General features: G+C 35.8%; 1 protein-coding gene across 1 annotated transcript in view; it reads left to right on the forward strand.

Moving 5' to 3' along the window:
* The window catches only part of SEMA5A (semaphorin 5A), a gene marked incomplete at both ends in the record, with an annotated part of 312,885 nt that overhangs the window by 127,971 nt on the left and 171,277 nt on the right, over positions 1-13,637 (forward strand). The window contains 1 exon segment of the mRNA XM_082293006.1: positions 2,672-2,717. Coding sequence (XP_082149132.1) covers positions 2,672-2,717 — 46 coding nt within the window.

Genomic DNA, 13,637 nt, shown 5'->3' on the forward strand with positions numbered 1-13,637 from the left:
TATTTATTAGTCACAGTCAGTCTGTGCTGTCCATTTGCCCAGTTTACGTTGCTAAGGTGTTTTTACTGTCTCTTGCACATTGCTTTTCTTATTTAATTTTCTTTCTGCTGGCTTTATAAAGCTCAAAATATTTTAATTGGTTATTGGCAGCCACAGGAAATTGAAAAATATGCACTAATTAGCTCTGCCTCTTGATCATTTGCATGAATATAGACATTTTAGTCTCCCTAACACTTATAGGGTCAATTTTTCTGATTTCACACTGAATATATTAATGTGTAGAAGTGTTTTGCTCTACTGAGTAGGATAAAAATCTCATTTTCTAGGAAGAGAAAGAAGAAAAATGTTGAGTGTCTGTTTTTCTTCAGGCTGGCACTGTGTTTGTGCATTTATGAGTTTAGAATCTTTACAGATTGGGACAGCAGCTTATTTTTTAATAGGCTGAAATTATGTCAGAATTGAAGATGATAAAAAGACATTAATAATTTGATAATCTGTCCTAAAAAGGCCTCATTAGGCATCAATTTTCAGCAGATATCTGAAGTACACATAGCAATTGAAATGACACTGTATTGAGTACTGACCCAAAAACTAAATGTGTGAGACCAGACTGTCTGCTCACATATTCTGCAACAGAGACTGCATTTATTTGTAGAGTGAGATGGGGCATTTATGTGCCATTCCTGTGAGTCTCATACCACTGAGTTAAGAAAGCAGTTTATACCTGCTGAGGACGCATTTCAGTTTCTCTGGAAGAAAAGAAGTTGTTTTGCAACAGCAGTGAAGTCGGTTTCTTTGATATCGGAGTGAAAGAAGTACAGTGATGGGTGATGGAAGTTTAAATGCACAGAGATGAGGAGCAGACCAAGGATTTATGCTCCCTGCTGAATCCTTCTGGACAAGAAATTCTGCAGAAGTGAAGGTATTTTTTGTCTTTACAGAGAGGGTGCAGAAGTGTTAGAAAGACTATAACGCGTTGCTTCCTGGTGTTTTGGTGAAAGTCTTTCAAGTCCACTTGTATGTAACTTGGTGAAGCTTTGTGTATACATTGGTGTGCAATGTATTGTTTTCTTTGTTTATCCACTTCAGGTCCCTTCATGACTCAAACCCAAGTATTTTATATCTGTCTAATAATAAATATTCTGTCTTTATTTTACTTTTACATGAATTCTTGCCCTTAATAACCCACATCCTCCATTTTGAGTAATTCTCTTTAGCAATACTCCGAGGAAAGACTAGTGACATGGTTCCTGTACAGCAACAGTTTGAGTAGACCATATGTGTACCAGAGTCAATAAATAAACAGCACAGAGCTGTTTCCCAGAGTCCATACATAAAGATACTCATGATAGTGGTTGTGTTTCTGAGTTAGACACAATTTGGTTTTGTTCTTCTCCCCTTCCTTGCCGTCTCATTTAAAAAAATTTATAGGGATGTAAACTATAGGTCCTGAGCATCTGTGCCCATTAACAGTACTTCATATCTCTTTGGAAAGAATTAGAATTATTATCTCAAAAAATGTGGCCTAATTTTAATTTTGATTACACGTCTATCAGTTGCATGGATGTAATATTACAGATAATTTTTGAAAATTGCAAATATTTGAAGTTTAACTTTACTCATCTCTTTATCGTCTGGGGTTTTTTGTTACTTGAGTGAATTTTTAAAAATCTCGTAAGTTGATGTTACAGATTTGTTATGAATAAATTAAGATTGAAATAATTTATATCATTATTTTTAAAATCCTTTTTATTTTCATCTCTAAAACATAATCACTCTGAAGCAACATTGGAAAATCAGAATTGCTTTAGATAAGGTAAAAATTAGGCAGAAGAGGACTGAAGAGTATTATTTCTGTGAAGATGCAGTAAAAAAACTGAATAATGGAAAGAAGAAAAAGAGGTGTGATAAGAGCTAAGAAAGAAAGAAAACAATGGTGCAGGAGGAATATGTCTTGCTTGTGGCTTGCCTGGACTCCTCCCAAGTTCTGTAGGTGCAGTGATGCTGCTGTAGAGAAAAACTGGAGTGAGAAATATTTTTGCAATAAATCCACAGGCTTTTGAAAAGTGTGCTTGTTTTGTTTGCATGTAGCGCCTGCTGTGGGAATCTCAGGCTTTGAAGAAATTAGACCACATATGGCAGGACTTTGCTCAAAATTGTGGAAACTCCATGGCTTGTACAGATTCACCATGATACTGGGATCCTTTGCTTCAAACTTTACATATATGTGGCTGAGCTAATTGCATGAGGTTCCCATCTTTGTGGGGAGAAATGGAGAGCTTTAATCTGCCTGTCCACGTATTCTGATAAAGACATCCAACACTGGTGTCATGAATCTGCCAAAGCACTGAGTATTTCTTCCCATGGATTCTAAAGGAAGACTGGAGCAATGAATCAGATGTACATGCATGCAGTATAAATATCTACTTTATTCATGTTCAGCCAGTCCTTCAGACTGAAAATCTGTTTTAGAAATTAGCTTAGTCCTTAGCCCAAAGGGCTGTATGTTAAGACAGTCTCTGAAAGAATTTGAAGTCCTGAATACCTGTCACTTTTAAATTTTTTTCTGCCTTTATCATCATTAATTTTCATTTAAACAGTGGTAACATTTGGGTTTTTTACTGAAATATTAGTAACAATTCATTTTTATCTGCTATCTTTTTAACCCCAGGAACTACCTCTTCAGATTGAAGCTTGAGGATCTCTCTCTAATACAGGTATGTTTATTTCTGTTTCCTTATTTCTTCTGCAAGATGTAGGTAACCAGATGTTTTAAAGCAGATAATAAAGATATTCATAAGCTTCATAGCTACACATAAATATGCATCTGTTTTTGTCCTTTTTCTGGCCCCTTATTACATAAGTCATATTATCCCTTTTAATTCCAGATTAGCCTTTGTCCCAGGCCATACAGATCTGATGTTGCCTTAGTCTGCTGTGATTTTGTTAGAGTGGATTTTCATAGTCTTCATGAATACAATTTTAAATTAACTACCTTTAGATTCAGTATTATCCCTATTAATTAATGAAGTAATTCTCTACAGCCAAATACAGAAAAGTAAAAGACATCCAGGTAAGGCTGTACTTGTGATTTGTAAAACAACTTGTGTATGCTTTAATCAGGCTTGTTGACTTTATTTGCCTTCCTAAACTACTAGAAACAAGATCTGATGTTAGCTTATATTTAATCAAAATTGCAATATTAATAAATATTCAATTTTGTTGCTGGTGTTTAAGGCTGTGACACACCAAGCACTTTTAATATACAGAATTCGGGCTGTCCGCTTTCATCTTCTGTGCCATATTCAATATCCTGGCAAATAATTTAAGTCCTAAAGGTTCTTGTTGAGAGGCTGCACTCAGAGGTCTCTGATGGTGCCATTGTACTTTATCCTGCTAATTCATAGATAGAAGTTCATGACTTTCCTCTGTTAGGACCTGTATTAGTAGACTGAATTCACTAGTGAGGGAGAATTCTGCAGATTACAGAGGTTTTTAATTGTGCTGACTGATTGAACCAGACCCCTTCTCACCCCAATCCACAAAAAAATACAAACTGAGCACAGAAATCATAGCGTTGATGTTGTAGTGGGTTACTGGGTTTCAGTCTTATGTGTGTTAAGAAGCCTTTAAACAGTCTTCTCAAGTTGCCTTTTGGTAAAGTTTCTTATTCTATCTTCAGTGTTGTAGCACCACTGGTTTGTCTCTGTATTTTCTAACATTCTTCAACAAATCTTTGTGTTTCTAAATCAAAAGTGTTGGATTTTTTCTTTCACCAGCATATCTTTACTATCTCTACACGTATTATTCAATTTTTTTCCCTCATTTTCAAGCCTACCATTATGATTCCTTCATATTTGTCCTTCACAGATCTCTTCCTCTTCTTTGCCTCTATTTCCTTTATAGTTCTATTAGAGTGGCCCAGGACAGCCATTATCCAAAAGATGTGTTTCCTTGGATGTGCCAGTTTTGGCAGCTCCAAATCAGATGTGAGGCAACTGAGGCCTTTGCTTTAATTTGTAGGGTGAATTGTTCAGGATTCCTAAACTAACTAAACAATACATTCAGGTCTTGTCATGTAATCTGGTATTATGGGTGAAAAAGACAAGAGGAAAAGTGGGAAGCAAAGCAGAGGCTGTATGAAATCCTTGCAAAAGAGAATGATGGAACTTCAGGGGAGAAATAAAGCTTGCTGTGGTTTAACTCGTTGATACTGCATGTGCTAGTTAGCATTTATTTGCCAAAGGACTGAGCACTTCGATATTTCACTTATGGACAGGAGAAATTTTTTTTTACCATTTCTTTTTCTTCACACAGTTTTTGTCATAGTAATAATATAAAAAAAACTCATTTAATTCTTCTACTTATGTTGCTTGCTTTGATTATTTTTTTTTTTTCATGAGCCAGCTTTTGTAAAAACATGCAGATGTTTCACAAGCTAATAAACCATGTTTCCACATCTGGAAGAAAACGCACACAGTGAAGTGCTAGCTATGATAGAAGCTCAATGACAAGAAAGAAAAGGCTAGAAACAAGACAGTCTGTCTACCTGTTGTTTAATTGTCTTAGAAAATTGCTCAAGCTCTAGTTTTGCTATTGTGTGTGGGAAGCAGGAGAAAAATTACTGACTTCTTCCTCTTTCACAGCAAATACTTCCAGCATGGAAGCAAATTGGAACAATTTGCATCCTCCTTTTCTACAATTTTCAATTGGACTTTTATAACTGTTTATTTTCTTAGCATTGGCACTTTGTTGTTTGTTGTTTGTTTGTTTTTTTTTTTTTTTTTTTTTTTTTATAACTAATTCATCTGTTGAATCTTACTTATTGTATTTTTCCTTCTGGAAAATAAAGGGAATGCCTCAAACTAATTTTTGACCATTGATGCACTTCAGTTATTTTCATCTAAGCTCATTTCCTCATCTGTCATGCTTAAGTGTCTGTTGGAATATGTTATTTTGTGCACACACTGCTGCTGGGAAGACAATAGGCTTCATGTTACGTGTAATAAACTGCAGCAGTAATATTCTCATATTTATAGCAAAAGCGTATTTGAAAATACTTTGTTTACAAATTTCTGTGTGTTTTTGGAAATATAGGCATTTTATAAATAAAGTGTTCTTTTGGAGTATTATCAGACTTTGCGAGATTACCAGATACAGTTTTGTAAAAGGAAAGCTTTCTAAAAAGGAATAAATTAAAATAATGACTCCTTGTTTGCAAACTTTTCAAAAAATTTCTTTGTTCCAAAATGTCCTGTCTTTTACAAGTGTGTGCCTGGAAAATAGTTGGGAAATAATCTTTCTTGGAAAAAAAAAAAAATACAACAACCCAAACCAAAACCAGACACCATTTGAAATGCAAGTTATCACAAAAGAAATGCAGCACATGTATTGAAAGGGTACTATTTCCACCAGTTTAGTGGAAGTTAATCCCTTGTTAAAGTGGGGTTAGAGTGCTTCCAGAGTGCATCAGACAGGATGTGCATTTAAACATGAGCTGGGGCTGTGCACTGAGACATCGTCGCCCATTGTGGGTACATCAAAGTTGTCATCCCACATGTCATTGTTCTGTGCTCCATAGTTTATAGGAACAGCATGTTGTTTGAATAAGCAAGTTTCATATGATAATATCTTTAGCAAACCAGTATTTGATGTGTCTCAGCAATTTTCTTTGTGTAGCAGAATAAAGAAGAATACAGCAAGTGAAAGCCTTTTAAGCTCTTGACGGAGAAGCCTTAGAGTCAAATTGTTCAATGCTGGCTGTTGGAACAATGCATGCATAATGATTATGGATTAGGGAAGAAGCACTCATTGGGTTGTGGTTATAGAAGAGCAAATATTTTATCACTCTCTCTGCAGCAATAGTAGGCTCACAGACAGAGAAAACCTGACTCTGCGTGGATTTGTTTTGTGAGCTTTGCTTTGTTGTGTCTCACCTCAAGTAACAGTAACAGGATGATCCATAAAAGCATTGGCCAAGATGAAAGCTAGATTTCCTGAAAACTCTTGTATTTCTTAAAGTATAAAAGCAGAAATCTAAATGGTAGTTTTTAAATGAATACATTTATTTTCAAAAATGTACTTTAAAACCCATGACATCTAGCAAATGTCAACATTCATAGTGGGGTTTTGACATTATGTGGTGGATGGCTGTCACAAGTGTCTGTTCTCACGTTCTCTTTTTTCCAAAGTTTTTGAGAAGAGAGCTTCTAAATTCAAACGTTTATTTGTGTCTACCTACATGACAAGTCTGCTGATGTGTCTGTAAAGAATGAAAAGCTAGTACATGCTGGCTTATAAAAGTCTTTATGCCACAGTTGAAATAAACAATATGCCAGCCTGCATAATCTTTTCACAAACCTCATAGAAAGTGTGCATGTTTTCTTCTTCCATAAGGTAAACTTCTTTATAAACTCAGGTTGTTAAGGCATTTACAGGGCACATGCTTGAGTTTGCCTTTCTCATATAAATGTTTCATCTATAAAGTCTATTCGCAATTTGAGATGCCCAGAAGGTTGAATATGAGCCTATTCCACCCATTTCTGTATTTACATGGTTTTCCACAGGTTTTATTCTCATCCAGAACCTACACATCTTTCAGTTAGAGCAACACATACCTCAAAGTCCATTTTTAAAGGCAATTTTAGCCCATTTTTACTGCAAGATTGAAATGAAATACTTTATGCAGGCTAAGAAGATCATAGTTTCATTTTTATGTGTGTTATTCAACTTTAAATTCTGGAGTCTTGATGGTTTTGGTTTATAGATATGCTTGTGTTTATATATGCACACCTCTTAATAGGGCATTCAAGGAATTAAAGGCAAGATTGGAGCTATGAGTTTTCTGGAAAAGGAGCTACTTGGTAAAACAAATATTGCCTGAGAGAATTCTCACTATTGTTTACATGTGTCAAGAGTGTCTGAAATACCTGTTACATATGATATACTATATGATATAACATACCAGTTCACTTTGATAGCAGTCATTAATGGCTAGATGGTAGGCTAAGTACTGAGTTAATTAAATTGTACTATTCTTTGAGTATATATTTTGTGTTTGCCTATGTGAAACAGAGGGGATTTGATTCAGTGATTGAGGTTTTTTAAAAATTCTAATTTATAACCTGAAATGCTTTTTAAATTTTTTACCTGAATTTTAATATAGAATATAAATATTAACAACACCTGATTTTTAATTTTTTAAAATAAATCAAATCCTCACAAGGGCTGTAATTCCATTTTGAAAATAACAATTGCTTGCTATTGTTATAAACAGATCTTTCTGTATCTTTTGTGAGAAGCCTTCATAACCTTTGTTTGTCTTTTGGTTACGATGGTACTTGGCCAAGTCTATAAAAAATGGAGGCACAAATCACTCAGACAGTCCTTACAATTAATTTTTGGGTCAGCGCTCTCAAGTTCCCTTTGGTATGAACAATGAAAAATTGTAAGTAGTTACCAAGTGGGATCAAAACTTTAATTTATGCTCATATTATACACCTGTAGTTACAATCAACAAATTCAGAGATAAAGGTAATGAAGCTTTAATCTTTTAATCTCAAGTTTTTTGGGTAACTAAATAAATAGAATCCTTAAAAGGCTTCTTAATTATGTTTCTAGAACTTTCATTCATTGTATTGCAATCTATTTCTTTTCTGTGTTGTATGTTACAGTTGCTACTTGTGTAGGAAGGAAACCTGATGAATCATGATTTTATTTTGGGGTGAAGCAACTGTGCTGAAAAGGAAATACAAGAAATACTTTCTCTGACATCACACTTGAAGGCATAAGGGAACCTCAACTAAGGATGTCCTTTGTCCTTAACTGGTGACAGTCATAGGCTGGCAATATTGAAATGCCAAGCAGTCTGAGATTTAACATTCTATTTTGAGTGTCTAAGCAGGGAGAAAACCAGCAAAGCAAATGAAAAAAACTCTCTTGGGTTTTCCTTTGCCTGATGCCTATTTAAGGGTGAGGAGAGTAAAGAGTATTCCTCCCTTTTACAGGTACTTTTCTCCCTTCTTTATGTGAAGGTAGCATCAGCCACCAAAATGTTTTTTCCGCTTAGGCCCTTCACATTTGTGTCTGGGACACACAATGGATAAGCAGAGTGCATAAGTTATTGTCACTTTTGATGCTATTCCAAGTTCCTCAAAGGGTTGGAAGTGAAGGGAGCAACTCGTGAACACTGAGGTGACCAAATCGCAGAGTGACCAAAAAATAGTAGAGCTGGTGCAAACTTCTGTTTTGGTGCTAGCGGTGAGCCAAATGTGCAGAAGTATTTGGACTGTTGCCTTTTGTCTAAATTGGTGCTGAGAGCAGAGTTTAAAAAAGGAAAAAATTAAGAAAAGGCAAAGAGCAGTACATCTACATATAGCAATGCCACCACTATCAAGTACCTCTTGCTGTTGTTGATACCTTTCTGGTGGCAGATTGTTGGATTTGATTATACAATAAGTGCACAAGTAATTAAATTAGAGTACTGGAAATTTAAAGAAAAGTTAAAACTATTTGTGAAGCCAGAGCAAGTCCTTTGTAGCAGGTATAGATGGACGTCGTGGCTAGTGTATTCTAGTTTTTTTCTGCGATCCCATTAGTATTTTCATTATCTTGTTTTCTGCTTGCATGACAGTAGTTTCTGGCCAAAATTACAACTTTATCAAAGCCAGAAGAGGATGAATTCAGCTAGCAGTGCGTAATTTCACTTACCTAATCGTTACCCAAATGACCTCTTTTACATGCAGCTGAAAGCTAGATAAAGCATGTTAGATCCTAAAGCTAGATAAAGCATGTTAGATCACACAAATCCTGACATTCCCTTTATAAGATATTTGTGCAGAAATCAATTACCAGCAGACAGTGCTTCATTTCTGTTGAAAAAATTTCGTTATTGAAACATCTGGTGCTCTTAGATTCACCTATATATTAACCAGAGGATGGCTACTGTCCTAAAACCATTTAGGTCATATTTGGCCCAGTACTGATTCACTCTACATTCTGAATTTTCTTTCCATGTGTGGGATTTTTCATCTGCAGAGGTGTGGTTACATATATCAGCTAATTGTTTGAGCATTTTTTTCCTGTGTGTGTTGTTCTAGGTTCATGTGCAGACCCCCACTAAAAAGCTATACAATAGGCATGTGAGGCCTAAACTGGATGTGTTTCTCTTCTGGTCATTTCTGCTAGTTACTCGTTTACACCTGGCTTCTACAAAATTGGAAGGTTTTAGTCTCCAGAATTTGTAATTTCTTACCCTTCAGTACAGTTGAAATTTGTCATGTAGATTTAAAAAGAGTCTAACTGAAGGAAAAGAATGCTGGCAAATTTGCAGGGCTTTGCTGCTGCTTTGGCTTATCTCTATGTGTTAGTATTTTCAGAGATGGAGGAAAAGAATAGAAAAAGGCAGGCAGAGATGTAATTTTTCATTTATTTGCTGTATCTCTCATTGTTTTGTTCCAGTACTAAAATACAGGTGCAAGTGTATTTCTAGACAAATGAGTCCATTTAGTCAAGAAGCTTAGTTTTTTTTTTTCTTTTTCTTCCCTTATGTCTGCTTCTTAGGCTGCATTTCTTGTATGTTTACAGTGATCTTCTGTTCTGGTTTCACAGTAAAGAACAGAATAGGTACTAAAATTTTTGCCTTCCACTGGAGTAAAGCTCCTGTTTTCTTTGGATATTAAAAATTTGTGGGTTTTGGGTTGTTTTTTGGGTTTTTATAAGATAAAGGGGAAGCCTGGATCACCTGAATATATAAATGAGTGCATTTGTTCTCATGACAAATACAGGTGATATCAAAAAGTATGTGTGTACATTTTTCAGCTGTTACTCCTGAAACAGCTGATTTGGATTTTATAGTGGTACAATTTCACCCTTTCCAATAATTTTCCTGGGTATTATGTATGGTGGTCACCCACACTGCATTACATGCACAAAAGGTAATTGTCAAAATGTCTTTTCCTGAGAAGGTGATGCTTGTTCAAGTTTTCACTAAAATGATAAATCATTAGAGTTCCACAAGAGTAATCACCAAGTAGAATCTGCTTGAAAATAAATCAGGCTGCTGCTTGCCAAATCTCTGGGCTGTATAGAACCCTGGTGAGCTTCAGCTAATTCTGGACTCAAGCAGCATCCCGTGAAAACAGAATGATATTTATGGAGGGACAGAAGCTCTCTTTGACAATCAGCCTCTTTCAGTGTAGCCTTTATACTGAGAAAGTTCAGAAATGTTAGGAAACTGTAGAAAATGAGAGCAGAAAAACTGATATAGAGACTGAAAGCAGATTGTCTTAATTCCCATATTGTCTTGCCCAGGTGGAGATTGCCACAGGCAGTTGCTGATGGAAAGTTCCAGCTCTTTGGCAACTGGATGCTGCAGCAGTGAGCAATTTAGAAAAGAAATGGAATATGCAGTATGCTCTGGAAGACATTATATCTATAATACAGTGTCTGCAAACATATTTTATCAATTTTTTCTTGCAGACCCTGATATGGAACTTCATTGTGTGTTCTGGCCTGTAACAACTAATGAGAGTTTCAACCACAGTTTTTATGCCATGCATATTCAAAGGGGAGGCTTAAAGACACATTTTCTCAGCCACAGGGGGAATTGTCTTTTCCAGTACTACAAAGATCTGTTCAACAGTTCTGCAAGGTTAGGTGGGATTGGGCATAGATGCTTTTGGGTAATGCTACAGAGAGGAGATGAGTTCAGCTTACCCCTGTGTTTTAGTGGTCATCAGTACCTGGCACAAAGGCATTGTTTGGCCTGTAGTATCCCCTGCAACTGGTTTTTGAAGTTATAAAAAACCCATGAAATTAAGACCAGCATTTAAACCTAGAGTAATAGAAAAATGGTGGAGCAGCCTCATGTTCCCTTGCCACAGGGCCAAAAAATTTAAGATACACATCTTGACCTTCAGCTCTAGGAAGCCTTTAACACAGTCACTTTAAAGGATGCACCCAGCTGCTGAACTGTGGGAAAAACTGGCTGTTTCTGTAAGGCAAAAAGTTCTGTTCCCTTCTTTGCTAGGGAGGAGGAGTAAAAATTTTCAAGGTTAGGAGACTAGTTTTTTGCTACTACGATTTTGGAAAACTCAAGATTTTTAAACTTTTAAAGAAACAAAGCAGCCATACTGAGGCTGAATCATGGACACTTGTTGCTATAACCGAAGCAGAAGGAAGGATTTGAGGAACTTGCAACACGGACATTAGTTGGTGAGGATCCCATGCAGAAATGTGTGGGAGGGAGGGTTCTACTCTCCTAAATGGTTCAGGGCGTGAAGGGAGGGTTGCTGTCAGTATGTTACCTGCCTGGTCAACACTACTAAACCCAATTTATGAGGTGGATTGTTGCTCCTAAATGTTTGAGAGAGACACTGCTTAGTCATAGTATAGGAAGCTATTCCTGTTCTGAATTGAGAATAGAGGACTAAAGTTGTTTTACTCCTATAGGTTTATCCAATATTTTGGGATACCTTTTTCCTTCATTTTGCCTTATCCTTATTTTTCTGCTGCTTTTTCCTAACCCTGTTTTTAGCTCTCTTCTGTTTTGGCATGTATTGTCTCACCCATTCCAGATGGTACCTCAATATGATGCTTCTGCTGTCAAGTCTGGGACCAATAAATCATGTCAAACTATGGAAATCAATCAATTTATTAAAATTGAAAGCTAAATGTCCTTTGAAATATCTGGGTTCAGACACATATGTGAGATTTTTGTATTAAATTTTTTGTTTAGCTCTTATTTTGGATTTATTTGAAGGCAGGAAAATCTAGACCCCCACAGACCACAAGTAACTCCTAAAGCTCGGTAGAACAAATAGCCCTCTAAAGGACATAACCTTACTCATAAAGCAATTAAGAGAAATAATGTCACTGTTTAGGTTGTCAGTATTTTACTTAAATAAATGTTTTAAGTTTGCCTGCCTTCAAATCACAGTATTTTTAGGTGTTTGTCCTCAAAATGGAGCTTGGGAGTCTCAGCTTAGGTGTTTAGGCTCTCTGGTAGATGGGGATAGATCAACACCTAAGCACAGGATCCACAGACATCTGAGTTCTGAACTTTCTAATTCCCCTGAGGAAAAATGTTGAGTGTGCAGGGAAGAGTAAATTTTTTTATTTTTTTTTTGTTTTGTTTTGTTTTAATTAAGCATCTCTATTGAACTTGACAATAAGATTTTTTTTTCTCTACATCAGCCGTATGCAGCAGGCTTCCATTGTGAGTAAGTTGTATGTAAAATGTGTGTTAAGCTCTTTCTGTCATGGTTTCTAAACTCAACAAGTAGTATGAACTTGAAGACTGTCTGACCACTATTGTGCATTCTTAATCAAGGCTGAATTGAATACGGGCTGATCTATTACAGGGTTAAGCTAGTTATATGTTTATTTGCTGTATGTTTGGGATTTCTTTTTTCTTTTTTCTTTTTTTCCCCTGATTTTAATACTATCTTCTTCAGTCAGTACTTCTGAATTTTACATGTTTGTTCTAGTGCCTGGGAAAAATTTATTTGCTTCTCCAAATCAGGGAAGTGATGGTGGTTGGTATACTGATTTTCCAAACAAATGATCAAAGTACAAAAAGAAAAGAACAGATCATTACAAAATTATGGGAAACGAGAAACTACAGGGTCTGTACTTGGGCCTGTTCATATATATTGAGATATTTTTTGTAATTTAGATTGATAAAAGTAATGACAACTATATAGTTCAAAGAAAACAAATTAATAAAAGAGGAGTTTTACTAGAGGTTAATATTTACACCTACAGTTAGGTCCATATTCAGTTTTGAAAATTACCTCCTTGATGAGAACCTACAGGTCTTTTTCCCAGGGTATAGCTACCATTGTAGTAATCAGAAGTAGTCAGCCACAAAACTGTTTGTGTTTTGGTTTAGGTTTTAAACTGTCTGATTTGGTTAGGTTTATTAAAAATCAAATGAAAGACCTGAGAAAATTCCAGAACTTCATGTTTATGTGGGTACCCAGGACAAAGCAACCTTATGGAAATCAGTTCTAGGAGAAACCAGTAACTGCGTCAGAAGCAAAACAAATTTCTCTTAATTATTAGTTAAATAACAACTTCATTGTGGCATTGACAATTTTATGTGTTTTGTGATTCAGTTTCTTAATACTTTCATTTCTAAATGAAAACTCAGGTGAGCATGAGTTTTCAGAACTTTGAAATCACCTTGGAGATAATTTGATTAATTAGGAAATATTTCTGAGGTGGGATGGATATTAAGTTGAATCTTTTCCACTGTTTTGGAAAAAAAAAATACAGATTTATGCTGTTCTATTTTTATGACTTTCTGAACCTTTAAATTGAGCATTTTAAATTTAAAAAAGTGTCTGGTATGTGTACGTGACATTGGTTTCTGTTAATTGCGTCGAAATATGAATGGCAGTATAAATTAATTCTGAAGCCACAGTGAGTGGAAAATGCAGTAGCTTCCCAGTATTTATTCATACCATTGCTTCTAGGGTATCTGTGGGAGCTCCGCTTGAAAGGGTAACAGCTCATAAGCTCCAAGTCTTTGCCTAGGTGTTTTGGCAATTCTGGGAGTGATTTTGTGCCTCCTCCCACTCATCTCAGGGAGCTGAAATGATGAAAAGTCAAACTGTTCCCTACTTTTTCCCCCA

The sequence above is a fragment of the Coloeus monedula genome, assembly GCF_965178545.1.
Source record: "Coloeus monedula genome assembly, chromosome: 1".
Lineage (NCBI taxonomy): Eukaryota > Metazoa > Chordata > Aves > Passeriformes > Corvidae > Coloeus > Coloeus monedula.